Source organism: Crinia signifera, chromosome 12 (assembly GCF_055691185.1).
Source record: "Crinia signifera chromosome 12, ASM5569118v1, whole genome shotgun sequence".
NCBI lineage: Eukaryota > Metazoa > Chordata > Amphibia > Anura > Myobatrachidae > Crinia > Crinia signifera.
The window spans coordinates 5,156,922-5,181,633 of record NC_139228.1 but is presented as its reverse complement, the minus strand read 5'-3'; the positions used below and the strand labels follow the sequence as shown (position 1 = coordinate 5,181,633).

Below are 24,712 nucleotides of genomic sequence, written 5' to 3'. Positions count from 1 at the left end.
GTGCTATGCAGGGTATGTCTCCCCTCCCCCCTGTCTGTTCTCCTCTGTTCCTACAGTATGCCTCCTTTATCTGTACAGTCTGGATAAAAGCCCAGTGCCAGATTCCTCACACACAGGCTGCACTGCAGGACCCCCAGCCACCTCTCCCCATCTCTATGGGGTCTCTGTGGTAATGTACAGTATGGCTAGTAGCCGGTGCGGTCCATCAGAGGGCTGCTCTGTGCCGATAACATACATTGTGTCCTCAGCAGGTCAGTGCCAGTAGCTACTGTCAGGCTGCACTGCAGGACCCCCAGCCACCTCTCCCCATCTCTATGGGGTCTCTGTGGTAATGTACAGTATGGCTAGTAGCCGGTGCGGTCCATCAGAGGGCTGGTCTATGCTGATAACATACATTGTATCCTCAGCAGGTCAGTGCCAGTAGCTTCTGTCAGGCAGCACTGCAGGACCCCCAGCCACCTCTCCCCATCTCTATGGGGTCTCTGTGGTAATGTACAGTATGGCTAGTAGCCGGTGCGGTCCATCAGAGGGCTGCTCTGTGCTGATAACATACATTGTATCCTCAGCAGGTCAGTACCAGTAGCTACTGTCAGGCTGCACTGCAGGACCCCCAGCCACCTCTCCCCATCTCTATGGGGTCTCTGTGGTAATGTACAGTATGGCTAGTAGCCGGTGCGGTCCATCAGAGGGCTGCTCTGTGCTGATAACATACATTGTGTCCTCAGCAGGTCAGTGCCAGTAGCTACTGTCAGGCTGACATAATTGTATCCCAGGAATACACTGACCACATCGCTCTTATTACATCACTTCTAGCTCTTTGTGTTCCTTGTGCTATATGAGGTAAAATCCATAGGTCAGGCTTACTGGCCTGCTGGGAGTGACGGTACACCACAGGGACAGATGCCCGCTCTGTAGGTGCTGCCACATGCCTGTGCATGGCTTTGGTCCGAGGGACAGAAGTGGACGGCCCATAAATTCCTCGTCTGCTTTAAGATGCTTAATCTGTATTATATGTCATGTTGTGTAACGCCAGGGCTCCCATCACTGTAACCATTACCTAGTCTTCTATCCCTGGGATCAGTGAGGGTGCTATGGTTGCCACCAGTGCTGCGTTCTGTAGATGATGGTAATGGGGCATACACATGGAGAAAGTAAGCACAGATCTGTTCATGTGTATGCTGCGAGAGATGAATTATCTCCTGCTAACGAAGTCAGTGCTTTCAGTCAAAATCTAGTCAAATTGCTTAGCAAGTGACAGTAAGGGGGGTATTCAATCACCGGCGACCATCTCCTAAGGGGAAGATGGCCGCCGGGCCCTATTCAATGCTGTCTTCCCCAGCAGCATTGAACAGGGGAGCTCGGACTTCACAGGCTGTCGGGCTCGTTCTGCCGGCTGCAGCTCGCCTCGGTACTCTTTACCTAGCACGGCGCCCATCGCGACCATCGCATGCACTAAAAAACGGGTGCGATGCGATGCCCGCGATGGCCGCGATTTCCCATAGGGACCAATGTTAAAAATCAGATTGGTCGCGATTTTAGTGTTAAAAGTCAGATTGGTCGCGATTTTTACATAGGAAACAATGTTAAATGGGCCACAGAGCCCTAATAGTCCCCCTGAAGTGTTAAATGGCCCCCACAATTTTTAACGCCACCCCACGATCAACGTGAACCCGAAGCGTGGCGAGCGCGGTGGTACGCGTCCTCCGACCTTTTCATACCCCCACTATCCACGTCGGCGTGGAGTTGAGAATAGAATAGTGTGGCGAGCGCAGCGAGCCACCGAGCCCGAAGCGTGGCGAGCGCACGCGGATACCTTCACAGGTAAACGCGTCCCCTCGCGGGCTTCACAGGTGTCCGCGTCGCCACGGACACCTGTGAAGCCCGCGAGGGGACGCGTATAACTGTGAAGGTATCCGCGTCCCCTCGCGGGGCTCGCCACGCTTCGGGCTCGGTGGCTGGCTACGCTCGCCACACTATTCTATTCTCAACTCCACGCCGACGTGGATAGTGGGGGTATGAAAAGGTCGGAGGACGCGTACCGCCGCCCCTCGCGGGCTCGCTGCGCTCGCCACGCTTCGGGTTCACGTTGATCGTGGGGTGGCGTTAAAAATTGTGGGGGCCATTTAACACTTCAGGGGGACTATTAGGGCTCTGTGGCCCATTTAACATTGTTTCCTATGTAAAAATCGCGGGCATTGAGCCAATTAACGCTAAAATCGCGACCAATCTGACTTTTAACATTGATCCCTATGGGAAAATCGCGGGCATCGCGTCGCACCCGTTTTTTATTTACCCGCGATGCCCGCGATTTTTTACCCCCGACGCCCGCGATTGTAATCGCGGGCGCCGTGCTAGGTAAAGAGTACCCTCGCCTCTTCCCGGCCGCAGCTCGCGGGCATGCCCCCCTCTCGTCCCGCTGCAGGCAGGACATTGAATCCCGCCTGCCTGTTCTCGGTCGAGCAGACCGAGAACGGGAGAGGGTCACGGCGGTCGAGCATTAGCTTAGCAAAATCGTTTAGCACAAATCTGTGCATGTGTATGTGTTCCCCATGGGAGATCTGGACACAGGGAAATCACCTACCCTAAATAGCTTAGCCCACATCTCTACGTGTGTATGCCCCTTAACAATGCTCCTTTCAGGCTCCTGGTACTGGGCCACTTCTAAACCACAGACAGCAGTCCTTTGATCCAGGTGTTGTTATTTGGCAGCATTGCCCTGTACACATTATTATGTGCCTCCTGCTCCCCGGGATGTACAGGATGATTCCTGGGCTGTAGGTGTACTTGTCCTATGGAGGTGAGAGGCTCTGTGTTGGAATGTGAGAGGGTTAATCGCTGTGTGCAGTGCGGAGTCTTCCTTCCTCTCGTGTCACTAGCAGCAGGTAAATAATCTCTCTGCCAGCACAGAGCCAACTGGAGCCAGCCGCAGCCTGACTGCATGTTCTGCCAGCAGGTACCGTGTGTGTGTGTGTGAGGAGGGGGTGTGCTGCCAGCAGGTACCGTGTGTGTGTGTGTGTGTGTGTGTGTGTGTGAGGAGGGGGTGTGCTGTCCTTGTCAGCATTGTTTAGTGTTACGGTGTGAGACCGGTATAGCTAGTATGGATTGTATAGTATCTGTGTGTAGGTTAGCAGCTGGTCAGGGTTGTGTAGTATCACTGTGTGTGTCCTTGTCAGCATTGTGTAGCGTTACTGTGTGAGACCGGTATAGCTAGTATGGATTGTATAGTATCTGTGTGTAGGTTAGCAGCTGGTCAGGGTTGTGTAGTATCACTGTGTGTCCTTGTCAGCATTGTGTAGTGTTGCTGTGTGAGATCGGTAGGATGGACAGGGTTGTATAGTATCTGTGTGTGATCTATTTCCTCTGTATCTGGCTGCATCACACACCAGTCACCTCGGGCATGGGTGTCCATGGGAATGGTGCAGTGACTGGCACAGTTTCCTGTGAGGGCACTTGGTGAGCGGAGAGGACAGTTCTGCAGTGTCAGCTCATTATGTTACCTCCAGGCTGTAGACCTCCGTATACACATTTCCTGTCTCTGGAGGAGAGATGACTGTTATTGGATTAATGATTGACCATCTCTGGCAGGAATGTGTGTGTGAGGCACTCCCTGGCATACGTCACCTGGGTACATAGCGCCATGCCCCTCACTTTCCAGGTAGGACATTTGTACTGATCTCTCTTATAACCCCAGACAGGGTGATGGGAACTTCCCATAGATGGCATATGTCTGTGGTACCACATTACAGTACTGGCTATGGTGTGTGTGTCTGTGGTACCACATTACAGTACTGGCTATGGTGTGTGTGTCTGTGGTACCACATTACAGTACTGGCTATGGTGTGTGTGTCTGTGGTACCACATTACAGTGATGGCGATGGCGTGTGTGTCTGTGGTACCACATTACAGTACTGGCTATGGTGTGTGTGTCTGTGGTACCACATTACAGTGATGGCGATGATGTATGTGTCTGTGGTACCACATTACAGTAATGTCTATGGCGTATGTGTCTGTGGTACCACATTACAGTGATGGCTATGGTGTATGTGTCTGTGGTACCACATTACAGTACTGGCTATGGCGTGTGTGTCTGTGGTACCACATTACAGTTATGGCTATGGCGTGTGTGTGCCTGTGGTACCACATTACAGTACTGGCTATGGTGTGTGTGTCTGTGGTACCACATTCCAGTGATGGCTATGGCGTATGTGTCTGTGGTACCACATTACAGTGATGGCGATGGCGTGCGTGTGTCTGTGGTACCACATTACAGTGATGGCGATGGTGTATGTGTCTGTGGTACCACATTACAGTGATGGCGATGGCGTGTGTGTCTGTGGTACCACATTACAGTGATAGCTATGGCGTGCGTGTGTCTGTGGTACCACATTACAGTGATGGCGATGGCGTATGTGTCTGTGGTACCACATTACAGTGATGACTATGGCGTGTGTGTCTGTGGTACCACATTACAGTGATGGCTATGGTGTATGTGTCTGTGGTACCACATTACAGTGATGGCTATGGCGTATGTGTCTGTGGTACCACATTACAGTGATGGCTATGGCGTATGTGTCTGTGGTACCACATTACAGTGATGGCGATGGCGTGTGTGTGTCTGTGGTACCACATTACAGTGATGACTATGGCGTGTGTGTCTGTGGTACCACATTACAGTGATGGCTATGGTGTATGTGTCTGTGGTACCACATTACAGTGATGGCTATGGCGTGTGTGTGTCTGTGGTACCACATTACAGTGATGGCTATGGCGTGTGTGTGTCTGTGGTACCACATTACAGTGATGGCTATGATGTATGTGTCTGTGGTACCACATTACAGTGATGGCTATGGTGTATGTGTCTGGTACCACATTACAGTGATGGCTATGGCGTGTGTGTGTCTGGTACCACATTACAGTGATGGCTATGGCGTGTGTGTGTCTGTGGTACCACATTACAGTGATGGCTATGGTGTATGTGTCTGTGGTACCACATTACAGTGATGGCTATGGCGTATGTGTCTGTGGTACCACATTACAGTGATGGCTATGGCGTGTGTGTCTGTGGTACCACATTACAGTGATGGCTATGGCGTGCGTGTGTCTGTGGTACCACATTACAGTGATGGCTATGGCGTGTGTGTCTGTGGTACCACATTACAGTGATGACTATGGCGTGCGTGTGTCTGTGGTACCACATTACAGTAATGTCTATGGCGTGCGTGTGTCTGTGGTACCACATTACAGTGATGGCTATGATGTATGTGTCTGTGTCTGTGGTACCACATTACAGTGATGGCTATGGCGTATGTGTCTGTGGTACCACATTACAGTGATGGCTATGGCGTATGTGTCTGTGGTACCACATTACAGCTATGGCGTATGTGTCTGTGGTACCACATTACAGTGATAGCTATGGCGTGCGTGTGTCTGTGGTACCACATTACAGTGATGGCTATGGCGTATGTGTCTGTGGTACCACATTACAGTGATGGCGATGGCGTATGTGTCTGTGGTACCACATTACAGTGATGGCGATGGCGTGTGTGTGTCTGTGGTACCACATTACAGTGATGACTATGGCGTGTGTGTCTGTGGTACCACATTACAGTGATGGCTATGGCGTATGTGTCTGTGGTACCACATTACAGTGATGGCTATGGCGTATGTGTCTGTGGTACCACATTACAGTGATGGCGATGGCGTATGTGTCTGTGGTACCACATTACAGTGATGGCGATGGCGTGTGTATGTCTGTGGTACCACATTACAGTGATGACTATGGCGTGTGTGTCTGTGGTACCACATTACAGTGATGGCTATGATGTATGTGTCTGTGGTACCACATTACAGTGATGGCTATGGCGTATGTGTCTGTGGTACCACATTACAGTGATGGCTATGGCGTATGTGTCTGTGGTACCACATTACAGTGATGGCTATGGCGTATGTGTCTGTGGTACCACATTACAGCTATGGCGTATGTGTCTGTGGTACCACATTACAGTGATAGCTATGGCGTGCGTGTGTCTGTGGTACCACATTACAGTGATGGCGATGGTGTATGTGTCTGTGGTACCACATTACAGTGATGGCTATGGTGTGTGTGTCTGTGGTACCACATTACAGTGATGGCTTTGGCGTATGTGTCTGTGGTACCACATTACAGTGATGGCTATGGTGTGTGTGTCTGTGGTACCACATTACAGTGATGGCTATGGCGTATGTGTCTGTGGTACCACATTACAGTGATAGCTATGGCGTGCGTGTGTCTGTGGTACCACATTACAGTGATGGCTATGGCGTATGTGTCTGTGGTACCACATTACAGTGATGGCTATGGTGTGTGTGTCTGTGGTACCACATTACAGTGATGGCTATGGCGTATGTGTCTGTGGTACCACATTACAGTGATGGCTATGGTGTGTGTGTCTGTGGTACCACATTACAGTGATGGCTATGGCGTATGTGTCTGTGGTACCACATTACAGTGATGGCTATGGTGTCTGTGTCTGTGGTACCACATTACAGTGATGGCTATGGTGTATGTGTCTGTGGTACCACATTACAGTGATGGCTATGGTGTGTGTGTCTGTGGTACCACATTACAGTGATGGCTATGGCGTATGTGTCTGTGGTACCACATTACAGTGATGGCTATGGCGTATGTCTGTGGTACCACATTACAGTGATGGCTATGGTGTGTGTGTCTGTGGTACCACATTACAGTGATGGCTATGGCGTATGTGTCTGTGGTACCACATTACAGTGATGGCTATGGCGTATGTGTCTGTGGTACCACATTACAGTGATGGCTATGATGTATGTGTCTGTGGTACCACATTACAGTGATGGCTATGGCGTATGTGTCTGTGGTACCACATTACAGTGATGGCTATGGCGTATGTGTCTGTGGTACCACATTACAGTGATGGCTATGGCGTATGTGTCTGTGGTACCACATTACAGTGATGGCTATGGCGTATGTGTCTGTGGTACCACATTACAGTGATGGCTATGGCGTGCGTGTGTCTGTGGTACCACATTACAGTGATGGCTATGGCGTGTGTGTCTGTGGTACCACATTACAGTGATGACTATGGCGTGCGTGTGTCTGTGGTACCACATTACAGTAATGTCTATGGCGTGCGTGTGTCTGTGGTACCACATTACAGTGATGGCTATGATGTATGTGTCTGTGTCTGTGGTACCACATTACAGTGATGGCTATGGCGTATGTGTCTGTGGTACCACATTACAGTGATGGCTATGGCGTATGTGTCTGTGGTACCACATTACAGCTATGGCGTATGTGTCTGTGGTACCACATTACAGTGATAGCTATGGCGTGCGTGTGTCTGTGGTACCACATTACAGTGATGGCGATGGCGTATGTGTCTGTGGTACCACATTACAGTGATGGCGATGGCGTGTGTGTGTCTGTGGTACCACATTACAGTGATGACTATGGCGTGTGTGTCTGTGGTACCACATTACAGTGATGGCTATGGCGTATGTGTCTGTGGTACCACATTACAGTGATGGCTATGGCGTATGTGTCTGTGGTACCACATTACAGTGATGGCGATGGCGTATGTGTCTGTGGTACCACATTACAGTGATGGCGATGGCGTGTGTGTGTCTGTGGTACCACATTACAGTGATGACTATGGCGTGTGTGTCTGTGGTACCACATTACAGTGATGGCTATGATGTATGTGTCTGTGGTACCACATTACAGTGATGGCTATGGCGTATGTGTCTGTGGTACCACATTACAGTGATGGCTATGGCGTATGTGTCTGTGGTACCACATTACAGTGATAGCTATGGCGTGCGTGTGTCTGTGGTACCACATTACAGTGATGGCGATGGTGTATGTGTCTGTGGTACCACATTACAGTGATGGCTATGGTGTGTGTGTCTGTGGTACCACATTACAGTGATGGCTTTGGCGTATGTGTCTGTGGTACCACATTACAGTGATGGCTATGGTGTGTGTGTCTGTGGTACCACATTACAGTGATGGCTATGGCGTATGTGTCTGTGGTACCACATTACAGTGATAGCTATGGCGTGCGTGTGTCTGTGGTACCACATTACAGTGATGGCTATGGCGTATGTGTCTGTGGTACCACATTACAGTGATGGCTATGGTGTGTGTGTCTGTGGTACCACATTACAGTGATGGCTATGGCGTATGTGTCTGTGGTACCACATTACAGTGATGGCTATGGTGTGTGTGTCTGTGGTACCACATTACAGTGATGGCTATGGCGTATGTGTCTGTGGTACCACATTACAGTGATGGCTATGGTGTCTGTGTCTGTGGTACCACATTACAGTGATGGCTATGGTGTATGTGTCTGTGGTACCACATTACAGTGATGGCTATGGTGTGTGTGTCTGTGGTACCACATTACAGTGATGGCTATGGTGTCTGTGGTACCACATTACAGTGATGGCTATGGCGTATGTCTGTGGTACCACATTACAGTGATGGCTATGGTGTGTGTGTCTGTGGTACCACATTACAGTGATGGCTATGGCGTATGTGTCTGTGGTACCACATTACAGTGATGGCTATGGCGTATGTGTCTGTGGTACCACATTACAGTGATGGCTATGATGTATGTGTCTGTGGTACCACATTACAGTGATGGCTATGGCGTATGTGTCTGTGGTACCACATTACAGTGATGGCTATGGCGTATGTGTCTGTGGTACCACATTACAGTGATGGCTATGGCGTATGTGTCTGTGGTACCACATTACAGTGATGGCTATGGCGTATGTGTCTGTGGTACCACATTACAGTGATGGCTATGGCGTATGTGTCTGTGGTACCACATTACAGTGATGGCTATGGCGTATGTGTCTGTGGTACCACATTACAGTGATGGCGTGTGTGTCTGTGGTACCACATTAGTGATGGCTATGGCATATGTGTCTGTGGTACCACATTACAGTGATGGCTATGGCATATGTGTCTGTGGTACCACATTACAGTGATGGCTATGGCGTATGTGTCTGTGGTACCACATTACAGTGATGGTCTCTCTGCTCCCATTTCCCCGCACACCCCGCGGTCAGCCTCTACTAGGGACAGCTCTCTATACTCACTGCAGACTTAACTACATCAACTACATCTATATCATGTGTGGTCATTTCTGTCTACCTCCCAATACTAAATTTACACAGCGCCTATGTCGCGGTGCAGATGGTCTGTCTGAGGGGCCGGGCATAGGGTGCAGGGGGTCTGACTGAGGGGCCGGGCATAGGGTGCAGGGGGTCTGTCTGAGGAACCAGACATAGGGAGCAGGGGGTTTGCCTGAGGGGCTGGGCATGGCATGCAGGGGGTCCGTGAGAGGGGCCGGGCATGGGGTGCAAGGGGTCTGCCTGAGGGGCTGGGTATGGGGTGCAGAGGGGCTGGGCATGGGGTGCAGGGGGTCTGCCTGAGGGGCCGGGTATGGGCTGGGCAGGGGGTCTGTGTGAGAGGCTGGGCAGGGGGTCTGTCTGAGGGGCCGGGCGGAGGGTCTGTCTGAGGAACCAGACATAGGGTGCAGGGGGTTTGCCTGAGGGGCTGGGCATGCCGTGCAGGGGGTCCGTGAGAGGGGCCGGGCATGGGGCGCAGGGGGTCTGTCTGAGGGGCCGGGCATAGGGTGCAGGGGGTCTGCCTGAGGGGCTGGGCATAGGGTCTGTCTGAGAGGCTGGGTGGAGGGTGCGGAGGGTCTGCGTTGTCTGCTCCTGGATTGCACAGCGGCTGCCTTGTGTGTTCCCGGACTGTACTGTTGATCAGGTTAGAGCATGGGTCCTCAAACTGCGGCCCTCCAGATGTGGTGAAACTACAAATCCCAGCATGCCTTGCCACAGTTTTCCTATAAGGGAGTGCAAAATCTGTGGCAAGGCATGCTGGGAATTGTAGTTTCACAACATCTGGAGGGCCGCAGTTTGAGGACCTATGGGTTAGAGGATGTGTGGGCTGAGAAGTGCGGCCTGCAGGTTACTATACAGCAGCCATAGTACCGGGGTAACCGCGGGAGGCATTACTCTGTAGCCTGCACCAATTACAGAACACTTTATTTTGTACTACATTATGAGAAAATCCTTTCCATATTGCTACCTGTAGACCCTGTAATAGGCACCTGGTTGCCCAGATCGGTAAAACACCAGCTTCGGTATAGGATGTGTGAAGTAATCTGCAGAGGCCTTCCATGTCTTGTGAGGGATATACAGTGCCCGCACCACACTAACAGCTGGTACACCATTGCCCCGAATGGAGGCCAGAAACCTTCAACACTGAATTGTTGATCCTCTCTGTTAACCCATATTGCTCTTATTCCTACATAGAATGCGGATAATTCCCAAACTGCGTTGTGTAATTGTGAAGAACCTAAAATGTTTTATATATGGGGGAAACTAACCTGCTTCATAGAATTAAGCAGAGTGACCGCGGGGACCATACCCTGCTCTTGGTGAACATTGCCGTAGCTGGAGGATGTGTCTGGTCTCTGGGTAATAATGTTTAGTTGTCTGTAACGGATCTATTCTCTTTGGCACCGCCATTGGCCGGTTACACTGTGGTCTGGCCAATGTGATCACACAGAATGATTACAATGAATAAGACCAGTATGTTCCATATGTTGTGTTGTCTGACTCAGCGTTTGACATCTCGCCCTCCAGCAAGGCCTGACAGTGAATGGAAAGGAAGATTCATGGCGAGATGGCTGACCAGTACATGCCTATTGGTCAGGGGGTCCAGATCCGGTTCATCGATGACCTTAAGGAGAATCGAAAGCCAAAAAGTCGAAGGTCCAAGCAAGAGTCCTACGGCGTGGCCGTCCGTGTGCAAGGGATAGACGGGCAGCCGTTTGTGGTGCTGAACAGCGGGGACAAAAGCAAATCCTCTTATGGCGTGCAGATTAAAACGGACAACTCTTACGGAAACTTGTCTCCTAACCCCACGCCAGAGTACCAGGGAATCACTTCAAAGGTCAGCAGGACAGTCCGATCCATTAGCTCGGACTCTGACTTACTGGAGAACCCCTATGAAAGTAAGGGATACGCCCAGGTTGGCTCGCAGTACAGCAGCACCTCTGATGAGGAGCAGAGCGCCAGGCCAAGGAACAAGCCCCGGGCTCTACAACCTGCCCGTCGGGAAGAGCTAAAGAGGTCCCAGTCACATGGTTCCTTGGCAGACCCTGAATTAGATGACTCATATGGCCTTGACAGGCATTACAGTGAGCGGTCCTACACCCTTGACACTACCTACTCCCAATCGTTGAGCAGTCGCAGCAGCCTACAAAAGATAGACAATGGTGAACACACAAACAGTGGGTACAAACCAGCGACCAGTCAGCAACCTACTTCCTTCTCCTCCCATTCATTACAGTACAGGAACAACGGGCTCTCCTCCTCCCCAAAACTGGCGAGCGAAGACATAGACACAAAACCACTCTCCTCTGTAGATTCACTTATCAACAAATTTGACAGCAAGGTCCAGATGAGAGGACGGGCGGCACGGAGGAGCCAGGCTATGAAAGATGAGCGGAAGCGCTCTCAGAGCCTGGATGGACGGAGACCTCTCCAAGACACAGCGGACTCCAGAGAGGTACAAACCACAGAAAGGAATGTACAACAAGAAAGGAACCAAAATCTCCAATCAGCCAGCCGACCTTTTACCAGACCGCAGGCGGAACATCAGGACATCAATAAGACCAAGCTGACCACGGAGTGGCTGACGCAAATGATGGAGGAACCAGTAACCCAGAGGCAGCAGCAGAGGGCTGTCCAATCAGAACTGCAGGTAACTTGGAAAGTGTTATTACACTTTGTCTCCTGATACAAAGAAGAAGTTGTTTCTCTTACATGCTATAAATGTAATAGTTAAAAGCATTGACTTTTTATTTTCTCGTCACCAGTTGAAGAGCACCCCAGATCTTCTGAAGGACCAGCAGCAGGATGGAAGCGATCCCACGCGTGAGATCATCTACAATATCCTCCGGGATGGGTTAGTGTGTCTGCAACTTTTTGTCTCCATTACCTGTTTGTGACCAATCTGTTTCCGTGTTATACACCTGTTTTTGTATTGTTCAGGTCCAATGACAGTGAAGCTTTTCTGCGCAAAAAGACCAATCTCCTCCTGGAAAAGTTTCAGTCTTTCCGGGTAAGCAGAGAAGGAGAATCCATGTTCTCCCAGCTCTTGTGCCTGATGTCTCTGTTATACAGCTGGACCTGCAGGCTGCATTGTGTAGTGCTTCCCTACGTGACATTTCTTGTGGTTGGTGTACAGGCTGTCTGTCATTATGATCTGGGGGAACGGTCTTCTCCTGTAACATAAGTGACTGGTAATATCTCTGTAGGCTTCCCCAGCAGAAGACACACGGACCCTGGTCTCTCAGAAGAAAGAACTGGAGAGGAGAGTTTCTGAATTGCAGCAGCAGCTGGATGATGAGATAACGGTAAGATCGTGATGTGGTGGTGGAAACTGTATAGGCCTTAATACATTCCATTCAATGAAATATACAAACTCTTTATACATTAGATAAAACCCTAATCTGAAAAATCTAGTTAAGAGGGATTAATAAGAACTGCCTGTCAATTCCTACAGCAAAGGATGAGGCAGGAGGTCTCACGAGATCGTCCCAAGGCCTCCATGCAGAAGTTGGAGATCCAGCTGGAGGAGAACATGGAGGAATGCAAGAAGCTGAAGGAACTCTTGGAGAAGAAAAAGAATGAGCTGAACTCGATGTCTCAGGAGTAAGTACTGCTCCGTCCATGTTGCTGGCAGGAGGTTAGGCCTTCACATCAGGCCTTCACATGACATAAACACAGTTGATGTGGTGCTGGTGCAGAGTTATCAGCCAATGTTGTAATAGTGTATAGAGAAAGACAATAAGCTTACACCATATGTGAGGAGACAGATTCAGCAGACCGTCTAGTATCTAGTTTAGAGAGGATGGATGTGAGCTGGGTAGGGTTCTCTATACAGCCCCAAGTTAATGTGTAACATTGATATCTGTATTCCCTAACCTTGGCGCAGAATGTGGGGCACAGATAGTGAATTCACCCCCCCTTTCTGATAACACCACGCTATGGAATGCTATAGCACCACCTGCAGGTGTGCCGCGTGTACTGTAGCAAACAACCAGCTTGTAACTGTGGTGTGGCTTTGGCATTGTCTGATCACTTTATCCAGAGGACTGCAAGCCGTCTTCATACCACAAATATATGTTCGGTGTGTTTTACAAGGCTGCATTGTAAACAAAGGACGGGCCTCGTGATCGGCAATTGTTTCCATGCCTTATAATTTAATTGCCGTTTGTCATTACTGTGTTATGTCTGGACGATGGCTGTATTGTTAACATTATGTCCCCCGTCAAGCTCTGCAGTTGTGCTGTACCAACCGCAGTCACAACTCGCAAGCTTACTGGAGGACGACCCCATGAGATGGAATGCACCCCATAACAAAAACACAAGTCACCCCACTTCCCGGATTCGCTTAGACTTAGAGCATATCTGCAGACAAGTGTACCATAGTAATGAAGACTCGTTGTGCCCTGTGCCTTGAGGTGCTACTGTAGCCGAGCCCGTGGAAGCAGTATCTTGTACTCTGGTGACTGTTGCCTTCCGTTGGACAGGTTAATTGAAGTGCGTATGAGCAAAGAACAGGTGGAGACGAAGCTAAGATCGCTGGAGGTGAAACTGCAGGACGCCAAGGAAGAGGTGAACCAGCAACGGTCAAAGGGTCTGACTGGAGATAAGCATGCCCTACTCAAGGTAAGCTCTAACCCCCTTGTGTGTGACCCCAGGCAAGCTACACCCTTGTGTGCTAGCTTGTTGCTATGGCTTGCTTTAGCTGCCAGCGCTAGTGCCTGTTTTACAGAGGATGGTAAAACGGAGCCACTGCTTTATCGCCTGCTTTACTAACATGGTCAGTCACATTCAGTCCTGACCCATCACATGTCGATGGTCCTTCCCTGGGAGTATATTGTCCATCAATAAGAGAGATCTGGCCTGTATGGCCCATAGACCACCTTTATGAGAGCCATATTCCTAGCCTGTATTAGTCTTCAGATGAGCTCTTCAGGAACGCCCCACAAAATGTATCAGGTCCCACCACACTCGCTCCGCCCCTGTAGGAGCAGCAGGAGGAGCTGGACGAGCTGCTGCAGATTCGGCTCAAGCAGGAGGAGCTGCTGAGACAAAAAGAGCGGGAACTGACTGCCCTAAAGGGGGTGCTGAAAGATGAAGTGGCCAATCATGACAAGGAGATGGAGCATGTGAGGCAGCAGTACCAGAATGACATGCAGCAGCTGAGGAGAAACATGGACAACGTGTCCCAGGTACCAGAGAGGGAAAGGGTTATACATACTACACCCTAGTGTTCAGTTTCATTACATACTCTGTCCATCTAAGTTGTGAGTTCTGCCATGCTAGGTGTGTCATCTGCTTCAGTCGGTGATGGGTTCTATCATTTAGCAAAAAATGTGCATACTTCAAATTTTGTCATCGTGCCTCTACTACATCTTCTCGTTCCCCCGCAAGTCCCATGTCCTCCTGTTATCCCACCACTCCAGTCTCCTCATGTTACACCTCCTATTCCAGTCACCTTGTCTCTTTTGCCAGTCACCCCGCCTCTCGTCTCTCTGCCAGTCACCCCGCTCCTCGTCTCTCTGCCAGTCACCCCGCTCCTCGTCTCTCTGCCAGTCACCCCGCCCCTCGTCTCTCTGCCAGTCACCCCGCCCCTCGTCTCTCTGCCAGTCATCCCGCCCCTCGTCTCTCTGCCAGTCATCCCGCCCCTCGTCTCTCTGCCAGTCATCCCGCCCCTCGTGTCTCTGCCAGTCATCCCGCCCCTCGTCTCTCTGCCAGTCATCCCGCCCCTCGTCTCTCTGCCAGTCACCCCGCCTCTCGTCTCTCTGCCAGTCACCCCGCCTTCCCACTTTTCCTGTGCCGCCTTGTCAGCATGTCTGTCCCTTGGCCTTCTCATTTGCTGTCTCTTCCTCGTTCTGTTTGTCCAGCATCTAATCATCATCCCACCAGTTATGTCCTCATTCTGTCTTGCCTATTATATGTGCAGTTCCCCCTTTCCTCCCCTCTGTCCAGCCATACTTCTAAGCCTATCTGCGTTTCCCCATCTGTACATCTGGCTGTGAGGCCATTACCCGATCACTGTGTCCCAACCAGGGGCAGTTATTCCTGTCCTCTCCTTGGCTGTAGTGTGGTCTGCATTTCCTCCCTAGGACCAGCTGAGCCTTGAGTCTGAGCGTCAGAAGATTAATCAGGTGGTGAGGAATTTGCAGCGCGAGTTGGAGGAGAGCAGCGATGAGATGAACCAGTGGAAAGAGATGTTTCAGAAGAATAAAGAGGAGCTGCGCAGTGCAAAGCAGGAGTGAGTATCAGCTGGGGCTATTTACCTATTTGCCTAAATTCATATCTGCAATATAATTCCATTATGCTGCAATTATGTCCTATTATGGGACTTGCTGTCCCAATGAGGGTGCTAGGGAGAAAAAGTCAGGGTACGGCGGGAGGGGGCAACAACCTAATCAAAGTGGTCAGCATTGTCTAGCTTCAGCAGTTGTGGTATGGGGACTGTGACCGTAGCTCATCTGACACCAGCGGTTGCCTCATGGGGACTGTGACCGTAGCGCATCTGACACCAGCGGTTTCCCCGTGGGGACTGTGACCGTAGCTCATCTGACACCAGCGGTTGGCCCGTGGGGACTGTGACCGTAGCTCATCTGACACCAGCGGTTGCCTCATGGGGACTGTGACCGTAGCTCATCTGACAGCAGCGGTTGCTTCGTGGGGACTGTGACCGTAGCTCATCTGACAGCAGTGGTTGCCTCGCGGGGGGACTGTGACCGTAGCTCATCTGAAACCAGCGGTTGCTTCGTGGGGGACTGTGACAGTAGCTCATCTGACAGCAGCGGTTACCTCGCGGGGACTGTGACCGTAGCTCATCTGACACTAGCGGTTGCCTCGTGGGGACTGTGACCGTAGCTCATCTGACACCAGCGGTTGCCCCGTGGGGACTGTGACCGTAGCTCATCTCAGCGGTTGCCTTGCAGGGACTGTGACCGTAGCTCATCTGACACCAGTGGTTGCTCCGTGAGGACTGTGACCGTAGCTCATCTGACACCAGTGGTTGCCTCATGGGGACTGTGACCGTAGCTCATCTGACAGCAGTGGTTGCCTTGTGGGGACTGTGACCGTAGCTCATCTTACACCAGCGGTTGCTTCGTGGGGACTGTGACAGTAGCTCATCTTACACCAGTGGTTGCCTTGTGGGGACTGTGACTGTAGCTCATCTTACACCAGCGGTTGCCTTGTGGGGACTGTGACCGTAGCTCATGTGACATTTTTCTATCCGGGGTCCAGGGTGTTGCAGTTGAAGCTGGAGAAAGAAGAGTTTGAGGACGAGCTGAGTGAGATGAAGGACCGCTTCTCCCTCTTGCAGTCAGAACTGTCCCAGGTGAAGAAAGGCTCTGTGGATCCTGGGGAAGTTGACATTGCGAAAAAGGTTTGCACCATTTGAATTGCTGTAATTTATTCCATGGTACTGCACTGTTGTAGAGCATCATACATGGGATAACTTATGCAGACTCTTGAGCTTAGTGTGGAAGGAATGGTTGGGTTGGGCCAATGACCGAGGATGTGTTGAGCATGTGTAGCACATACAGTACAGCTCTCCGGTGGCCTGTAGGGACGCTGTAATAAAATGTGTGGTCATGGTGGGAAGTACAGGATGGGTTGGGTTCCAGGTCTGGGCAGAAGGGCTGTCTCCTATACCCCCGCACTTACACAGAACAGTCTGGTAAAGTTGGCATAGGATTTTATTGCAGTATTGATATAAGCTTGGCGCACAACGAAATCTGAGGGGCTTGTCCGGTCCTTAGAGTGCAAGTAACAAGGTCTGTGAGGGGCAGTAAAACACAAATCCTCTATACTGGTTAAAGACCAGTTCAGTCAAATCATGACATCCTGCATTACATTTCCTCCGCTGCTGACAGGACCTACAGCTTTTCCAGGAGCAGGTGAAACAGCTCTTACAGGAAAAACAGCGACTGGAAGATACTCTGCACCAGCGGGACAGGGAGCTCTCTGCCCTGAAGGGTGCATTAAAAGACGAGGTGTCAAGTCATGACCGTGAGACCGAGAAACTGCAGGAGCAGTACAACAGGGAGCTACAACAGACCAAGAAGGACTATGACGAGCTCTTGAAGGTGAGACACAAACTACACACTAATACCTGGGTATGCCAAGGGGCTCTATGTGTGGCTCTAGACCGGATTTAAGGCCTTCAATGTATTGTCCCTGTCTGTCTCTGTCACACTCCTAGACCTTTATCTACATGTACATATATATGAGGGTTGTCTGTCTAATGGACAAACCAGGGTAGTCTCCATGACACTAACACAACATCTAACACGAGAGACATTGTCAGGTGTCCTGTTCTCCTGGCCAGATCTCTCCAATAATATTTTTTTCTCTAAGGTCCTTTTTTGGGGCCTGCGACTAGGGAATCCCTCTGTACTTTCTCTGTCCACATTAGTCTCCTGCACTGGCCCAGGACTGGCAGCTATATAATCTCTTGATGGGTGAGATTGCATTTGGAAGAGTTAATCGCACAACCTGCTCCCTCCATGACTTTTATTAATGTCCCTGTGATCACCTAATAATGTGTAATTATTGAGGCTCCAGAGAAAATGTGTATTTGTATCCACTTGTGTCAATGTCACATCTGCATTGTCCCTCACAGGAGCTTCCGCGTTTCCAGGACCAAGTAAAGGAACATTCCTACGAGAAACAACGTTTGGAAGAAAGTCTGCACCAGCGGGACAGGGAGCTCTCTGCCCTAAAGGGGGTGCTGAAACAGGAGGTGTCTGGACATGATCGTGACACTGAGAAACTACGGGATCAATACAACAAAGAGCTGCAACATACCAAGAAGGAGTATGAGGAGCTCTTCAGGGTGAGGATCTGTGCTCCGATATACTCCAGAACCTTTTCACAAGCCACCTTCTCCTTTACTGTGACCCTAAATGGTGTCCTCTTCTCTGTTGTAGGTCAAGAAGAAGCTAGAGGATGAGAAGGCGGATTCCGAACGCACTCGTCAAGTGATTGAGAACTCTCTGCAGGACGCCCGAGATGAGAACGATGATCTCAGGAGAAAGATTCTAGGTCTGGAGGCCCAGCTGAAGGAATTAAATACATTCTGTGATGACCTCCAACGTGCAGAGGCCCGGCTCAAGGACAAAGTCGGAAAGCTAGAAGTAAGTGCTGTGACTATAATAGCAGGCCGTGGGCCCAATGGGGAAATTATTAATCTATCTCTCACTGTAAGGCTGACAAGAAGAGGATGGAGGAGTCTCTGGGAGAAGCCACCGACCAGGGCCAAGAATTTTCCATGGTAAGGAGGGAACTTGAGAGCCGGCTGGATGAGGCTCAGAGGAGCTTGAAGCGTCTTACATTGGAGTATGATGAGCTACAAGAGTGCTACCAGGAGGAAATGAAGCAGAAGGACCAACTGAAGAAGACCAAGAATGAGCTGGAGGAACAAAAGCGTCTGCTAGACAAGTCCATGGAGAAGCTGACCAGAGAGGTTGGTACTGGATTGCAGGAGGAGCCTCCTGATGCTGGGGGGGCCTGGCGGAGTCATGGTCAGATTTGCTCACTGGAATTTCTTCTTCCTCAGCTGGACAAAATGTCAAACGAGTCTCGGGACTCCCTACAGATCTTGCAGAAGCAGTTGGAAGAGTACAAAGAGAAATCCCGCAGGGATATTACAGAAACTCAGAAACAGGCTAAGGAGAAGGTGGCTGAGACCGAGAGACTACAGCTCAATGTTAACCGGCTGCAGGAGGAGGTAAGTAGCCCTGCTCCAGAGAAACCAAATTCTTTCAACAGTCGGCAATCTCCAGGGAGCTGCCATATTGTTGAATTACACAATGTATAATAATATATAGATGGGGAAGTAGGTGATCTAGTATGTCATAAATTCCATTGTTTACACAAAACATTTCCCCAACTGTAGGACGCTGAAGAAAATATTGCTTATCAAATGATTCTTCTTCCCTGTGCAGCGTCAGTAGGTGGCGCTCTTACTCAGCATAACAATCTCTATACCTCTGTTCCCAGGTGCAGCGGCAGAAGCAAGCACTGCAGGACAGTCAGACTGAGCTGGAGAACGCAGTGCTGGACAAGCAGCTGGTCAGTCAGAGACTGCAGAGCCTGGAGCAGGACATAGAATCCAAGAAACGCTTCCAGGATGACCGCTCCCGGCAGGTGAAAGGGCTGGAGGTGAGTCTAACAAGCAATGTGGAATGCACTCTTTGCCCTATGTTTCTGAGCAATTCATCAGGAGATGAATCGTGTGAGGACAGTGCTGCATGTGACAAGATTGATTCGGAAGCCCATCGTTCAAAATCCCGACGCCAAAATCCCAACAAGGGAGGGGGGGGACTTTGATCGCCCAGCCCCCTTGTGGGCTCGCTGCGCTCGGCACACTAATTTATTCTGCCTCTATGGGTGTCGTGGACACCCACAGAGGGAGAAAGTGTCGGGATTCCGGCATCAGGATTTTGAAGGCCCGGGATTATAACTGCATCCCTGTGACAGGGGAAGTGACATGATGTGAGGAGGGGAATGGAGGCAGCAGGAAGCCACAGACTGAGAGTTATATAGTGGGAGGAGCAGGGTCCCCAGCAGCACAGAGTATATCAGTAAATTAGTGATGTGTCAGTGAGGACAGGGCTGCATGTGACAGGGGCAGTGACATGATGTGAGGAGGGGAATGGGGGCAGCAGGAATCCACAGACTGAGAGTTATATAGTGGGAGGAGCAGGGTACCCAGCAGCACAGAGTATATCAGGAGATGTGCTTAGTGGGGGGGCTTGTACCAGCATATAAGAGACTCTGAGTAAGTGGCAGTAGTCTGATATGAGGGGTTGATATTGTATAATTTAACCAATTCATTTCTACAGGACAAATTGAAACATCTGGAGGTGGAGTTGGACGAGGAGAAGAACACAGTCGAACTTCTGACTGACAGAGTAAACCGTAGCCGGGACCAGGTAATGTTGTCTATAATGAATCTGTTAGGCTCAGAGGCCTTTATTTTCCATGAGGCGGCAGTGGTGATGTCATATACTGCCACCAATGCATTGTATTTCTTGGGTGCACGTTCCTCCATCAGGGCTTTCATGGGCTTCTTTGGTCTGTCAGGTTCCCATACATATAATGAGATCCAGTTGTACTGATGCCAGTCCAGGTATGGGAGGCGGCCTGATGTGGTGTCACTGGTTGTGACCCAAGGGTTCTGCTGTCCTGTATTAGCTTACATTCCACAGTATACTGTGTGTGCCCCATGTAGCTAATGACTAGGTTCGTTTTCCTTACCTGATGTACATTTCTGCTGCAAAGGCCTCAGTGCTGACACTGCACTGCTAATACCCCAGTGCTGTGCTCAATGCACTGCAAATACCCCAGTGCTGTGCTCCATGCACTGCTAATACCCCAGTGCTGTGCTCAATGCACTGCAAATACCCCAGTGCTGTGCTCCATGCACTGCGAATACCCCAGTGCTGTGCTCAATGCACTGCGAATACCCCGGTGCTGTGCTCAATGCACTGCGAATACCCCGGTGCTGTGCTCAATGCACTGCGAATACCCCGGTGCTGTGCTCAATGCACTGCGAATACCCCGGTGCTGTGCTCCATGCACTGCGAATAGCCCGGTGCTGTGCTCCCCAGACTGCTCAGTCACTGCACTGCAAATACGCTGGTGATGTGTTCCCTACACTGATCTGACAATGCCCCGGTGATGTGCTCTGTACACCCTTTGATACTGTGCTAGTAATACCACAGTGCTCACCAGCAGCTGCACCAAGTGATTGTGTCTATTCCTCCTCTGTACTCTGCCAGATGGATCAGCTGCGAGCAGAGCTGATGCAAGAGAGAACCAGCCGGCAGGATCTGGAGTGTGACAAGATCTCTTTGGAGAGACAGGTGGGTGCAGAGCCAGGGCCTCAGACTTGCTTCATCTGCAATGTAAAGGCACTGGCTTGAGCATGGGTGCAGTATTCTCCCTTGCCCTCTAGGTGGTGATAATGCTTAGAAAGTTGTATATTACTATTTGGTTATGTTGGACAAGGCGGTACTCCCAGCATTCATAGCATCTGTGTTGCTTTATTTATAGAACAAAGAATTGAAGAGTCGCCTGGCTAGCATGGAGGGTCAGCAGAAGCCCCATCCTAACACATCTCAGATGGAGGCCAGACTGCAGGACATTCAGGAAAGGCTACAGTCTGAGGAAAGGTACAAAGAGGGTGGTATATAGTGAGGGTGGTGTTATACAGAGGGTGGTATACTGGTATATAGTGAGGGCGGGGTTATACAGAGGGTGGTATACTGGTATATAGTGAGGGCGGGGTTATACGGAGGGTGGTATACTGGTATATAGTGAGGGCGGTGTTATACGGAGGGTGGTATACTGGTATATAGTGAGGGCGGTGTTATACGGAGGGTGGTATACTGGTATATAGTGAGGGCGGGGTTATACAGAGGGTGGTATACTGGTATATAGTGAGGGCGGTGTTATACGGAGGGTGGTATACTGGTATATAGTGAGGGCGGGGTTATACAGAGGGTGGTATACTGGTATATAGTGAGGGCGGTGTTATACAGAGGGTGGTATACTGGTATATAGTGAGGGCGGTGTTATACAGAGGGTGGTATACTGGTATATAGTGAGGGCGGTGTTATACAGAGGGTGGTATACTGGTATATAGTGAGGGCGGTGTTATACAGAGGGTGGCACACTGGTATATAGTGAGGGCGGTGTTATACAGAGGGTGGTATACTGGTATATAGTGAGGGCGGTGTTATACAGAGGGTGGTATACTGGTATATAGTGAGGGCGGTGTTATACGGAGGGTGGTATACTGGTATATAGTGAGGGCGGTGTTATACAGAGGGTGGTATACTGGTATATAGTGAGGGCGGGGTTATACAGAGGGTGGTATACTGGTATATAGTGAGGGCGGTGTTATACAGAGGGTGGTATACTGGTATATAGTGAGGGCGGTGTTATACAGAGGGTGGTATACTGGTATATAGTGAGGGCGGTGTTATACAGAGGGTGGTATACTGGTATATAGTGAGGGCGGTGTTATACAGAGGGTGGTATACTGGTATATAGTGAGGGCGGTGTTATACAGAGGGTGGTATACTGGTATATAGTGAGGGCGGTGTTATACGGAGGGTGGTATACTGGTATATAGTGAGGGTGGTGTTATACGGAGGGTGGTATGCTGGTATATAGTGAGGGCGGTGTTATACAGAGGGTGGTATACTGGTATATAGTGAGGGCGGGGTTATACAGAGGGTGGTATACTGGTATATAGTGAGGGCGGTGTTATACAGAGGGTGGTATACTGGTATATAGTGAGGGCGGGGTTATACAGAGGGTGGTATACTGGTATATAGTGAGGGCGGTGTTATACAGAGGGTGGTATACTGGTATATAGTGAGGGCGGTGTTATACGGAGGGTGGTATACTGGTATATAGTGAGGGCGGGGTTATACGGAGGGTGGTATACTGGTATATAGTGAGGGCGGTGTTATACAGAGGGTGGTATACTGGTATATAGTGAGGGCGGTGTTATACAGAGGGTGGTATACTGGTATATAGTGAGGGCGGGGTTATACAGAGGGTGGTATACTGGTATATAGTGAGGGCGGGGTTATACAGAGGGTGGTATACTGGTATATAGTGAGGGCGGTGTTATACAGAGGGTGGTATACTGGTATATAGTGAGGGCGGTGTTATATAGAGGGTGGTATACTGGTATATAGTAGGGCGGTGTTATACAGAGGGTGGTATACTGGTATATAGTGAGGGCGGTGTTATACAGAGGGTGGCACACTGGTATATAGTGAGGGCGGTGTTATACAGAGGGTGGTATACTGGTATATAGTGAGGGCGGTGTTATACGGAGGGTGGTATGCTGGTATATAGTGAGCGGTGTTATACGGAGGGTGGTATACTGGTATATAGTGAGGGCGGGGTTATACAGAGGGTGGTATACTGGTATATAGTGAGCGGTGTTATACAGAGGGTGGTATACTGGTATATAGTGAGGGCGGTGTTATACAGAGGGTGGTATACTGGTATATAGTGAGGGCGGGGTTATACAGAGGGTGGTATACTGGTATATAGTGAGGGCGGTGTTATACAGAGGGTGGTATGCTGGTATATAGTGAGGGCGGTGTTATACAGAGGGTGGTATACTGGTATATAGTGAGGGCGGGGTTATACAGAGGGTGGTATGCTGGTATATAGTGAGGGTGGGGTTATACGGAGGGTGGTATGCTGGTGTATAGTGAGGGCGGTGTTATACGGAGGGTGGTATACTGGTATATAGTGAGGGCGGTGTTATACGGAGGGTGGTATACTGGTATATAGTGAGGGCGGTGTTATATGGAGGGTGGTATACTGGTATATAGTGAGGGCGGTGTTATACAGAGGGTGATATACTGGTATATAGTGAGGGTGGTGTTATACAGAGGGTGGTATACTGGTATATAGTGAGGGCGGTGTTATACGGAGGGTGGTATGCTGGTATATAGTGAGGGCGGTGTTATACGGAGGGTGGTATGATGGTATATGGAGGATGGTCTATAATGGTATATAGTGAGGGTGGTGTTATACAGAGGGTGGGATGCTGGTATATAGTGAGGGTGGTGTTATACAGAGGGTGGTATGCTGGTATATAGTGAGGGCGGTGTTATACGGAGGGTGGTATGCTGGTATATAGTGAGGGCGGTGTTATACGGAGGGTGGTATACTGGTATATAGTGAGCGGTGTTATACGGAGGGTGGTATACTGGTATATAGTGAGGATGGTCTATAATGGTATATAGTGAGGATGGTCTATAATGGTATATAGGGAGGTTGGTATATGGAGGGTGATCTATAATGGTATATAGTGAGGATGGTATATGGAGGGTGATCTAGGATGGTATATGGAGGGTGACCTATACTATTATTGTATGTCAGGGAGAAGAACCTGCTTCTGTCGTCGAACCGTAAGCTGGAGAGAAAGCTGAAGGAGATGAACATCCAGCTGGAAGATGAGAGACTCCAAGTCAATGACCAGAAAGACCAGGTCTGTACTGGTGGCTGGGGTGTGGTGGTATGCTCCATACATACACACTACTGCCAGCGTAGCACCTCATATGTCACAGACCAGTAATGAATGTTCTGATGCCACCTCTGCTCTTCTCACAGCTCAACCTGAGGGTGAAGGCCTTGAAGCGTCAGGTGGATGAGGCGGAGGAGGAGATTGAGCGGCTGGAGGGTTTGCGGAAGAAAGCTGTGCGGGAAATGGAAGAAGCACATGAGATTAATGAGCAGCTTCAAGCGCGGATCAAAGCGGTGGAGAAAGAGTCTAAGTAAGAATGCAGCTCTAGCGTATGCTCCGTAGTGGTTTCATCTTATCTGGGAAAAATCGGACAGGGGGTGAATGGAGACCATTGACCAGATGTTGGCAGAGTTCGGAGAGTGATAGAGGACAGGGCGCAAATGGGGGAAGTTGGGGAGGGAGAGAGAGAGAGGCCAAGGGGAGAATGGGGACAGTTGGCCAGATGTCGGCACAGTTTGGAGATGGCTGGGAGGTAGAGGACACTGGGAGGAGACCATTGGCCGGAAG

The 24,712-nt window shown here is 50.2% G+C and overlaps 2 protein-coding genes across 7 annotated transcripts in view; one reads left to right on the top strand and one right to left on the bottom strand.

The window, feature by feature from the left end:
* POGZ (pogo transposable element derived with ZNF domain) overlaps positions 1 to 24,712 on the bottom strand; it is a 122,037-nt gene that overhangs the window by 66,417 nt on the left and 30,908 nt on the right. The gene's annotated exons all lie outside the window — the stretch shown is intronic.
* CGN (cingulin) overlaps positions 1 to 24,712 on the top strand; it is a 52,198-nt gene that overhangs the window by 26,002 nt on the left and 1,484 nt on the right. For 2 of the 5 annotated variants that reach the window (XM_083167639.1, XM_083167642.1), the window contains exons 2-21: positions 10,681 to 11,803; positions 11,919 to 12,007; positions 12,094 to 12,163; positions 12,360 to 12,458; positions 12,608 to 12,756; positions 13,638 to 13,776; positions 14,139 to 14,342; positions 15,240 to 15,388; positions 16,381 to 16,522; positions 17,013 to 17,225; positions 17,762 to 17,974; positions 18,069 to 18,275; positions 18,347 to 18,604; positions 18,698 to 18,868; positions 19,141 to 19,302; positions 19,986 to 20,075; positions 20,925 to 21,008; positions 21,199 to 21,317; positions 24,061 to 24,169; positions 24,292 to 24,455. In XM_083167639.1, coding sequence (XP_083023765.1) covers positions 10,697 to 11,803; positions 11,919 to 12,007; positions 12,094 to 12,163; positions 12,360 to 12,458; positions 12,608 to 12,756; positions 13,638 to 13,776; positions 14,139 to 14,342; positions 15,240 to 15,388; positions 16,381 to 16,522; positions 17,013 to 17,225; positions 17,762 to 17,974; positions 18,069 to 18,275; positions 18,347 to 18,604; positions 18,698 to 18,868; positions 19,141 to 19,302; positions 19,986 to 20,075; positions 20,925 to 21,008; positions 21,199 to 21,317; positions 24,061 to 24,169; positions 24,292 to 24,455 — 3,938 coding nt within the window. In that variant the 5' untranslated portion in view covers positions 10,681 to 10,696. Of the gene's footprint in view, positions 1 to 2,847; positions 2,954 to 3,499; positions 3,656 to 10,680; positions 11,804 to 11,918; positions 12,008 to 12,093; positions 12,164 to 12,359; positions 12,459 to 12,607; positions 12,757 to 13,637; positions 13,777 to 14,138; positions 14,343 to 15,239; positions 15,389 to 16,380; positions 16,523 to 17,012; positions 17,226 to 17,761; positions 17,975 to 18,068; positions 18,276 to 18,346; positions 18,605 to 18,697; positions 18,869 to 19,140; positions 19,303 to 19,985; positions 20,076 to 20,924; positions 21,009 to 21,198; positions 21,318 to 24,060; positions 24,170 to 24,291; positions 24,456 to 24,712 lie in introns of those variants that run through there. The other 3 variants (XM_083167640.1, XM_083167641.1, XM_083167643.1) reach the window with 3 other exon arrangements.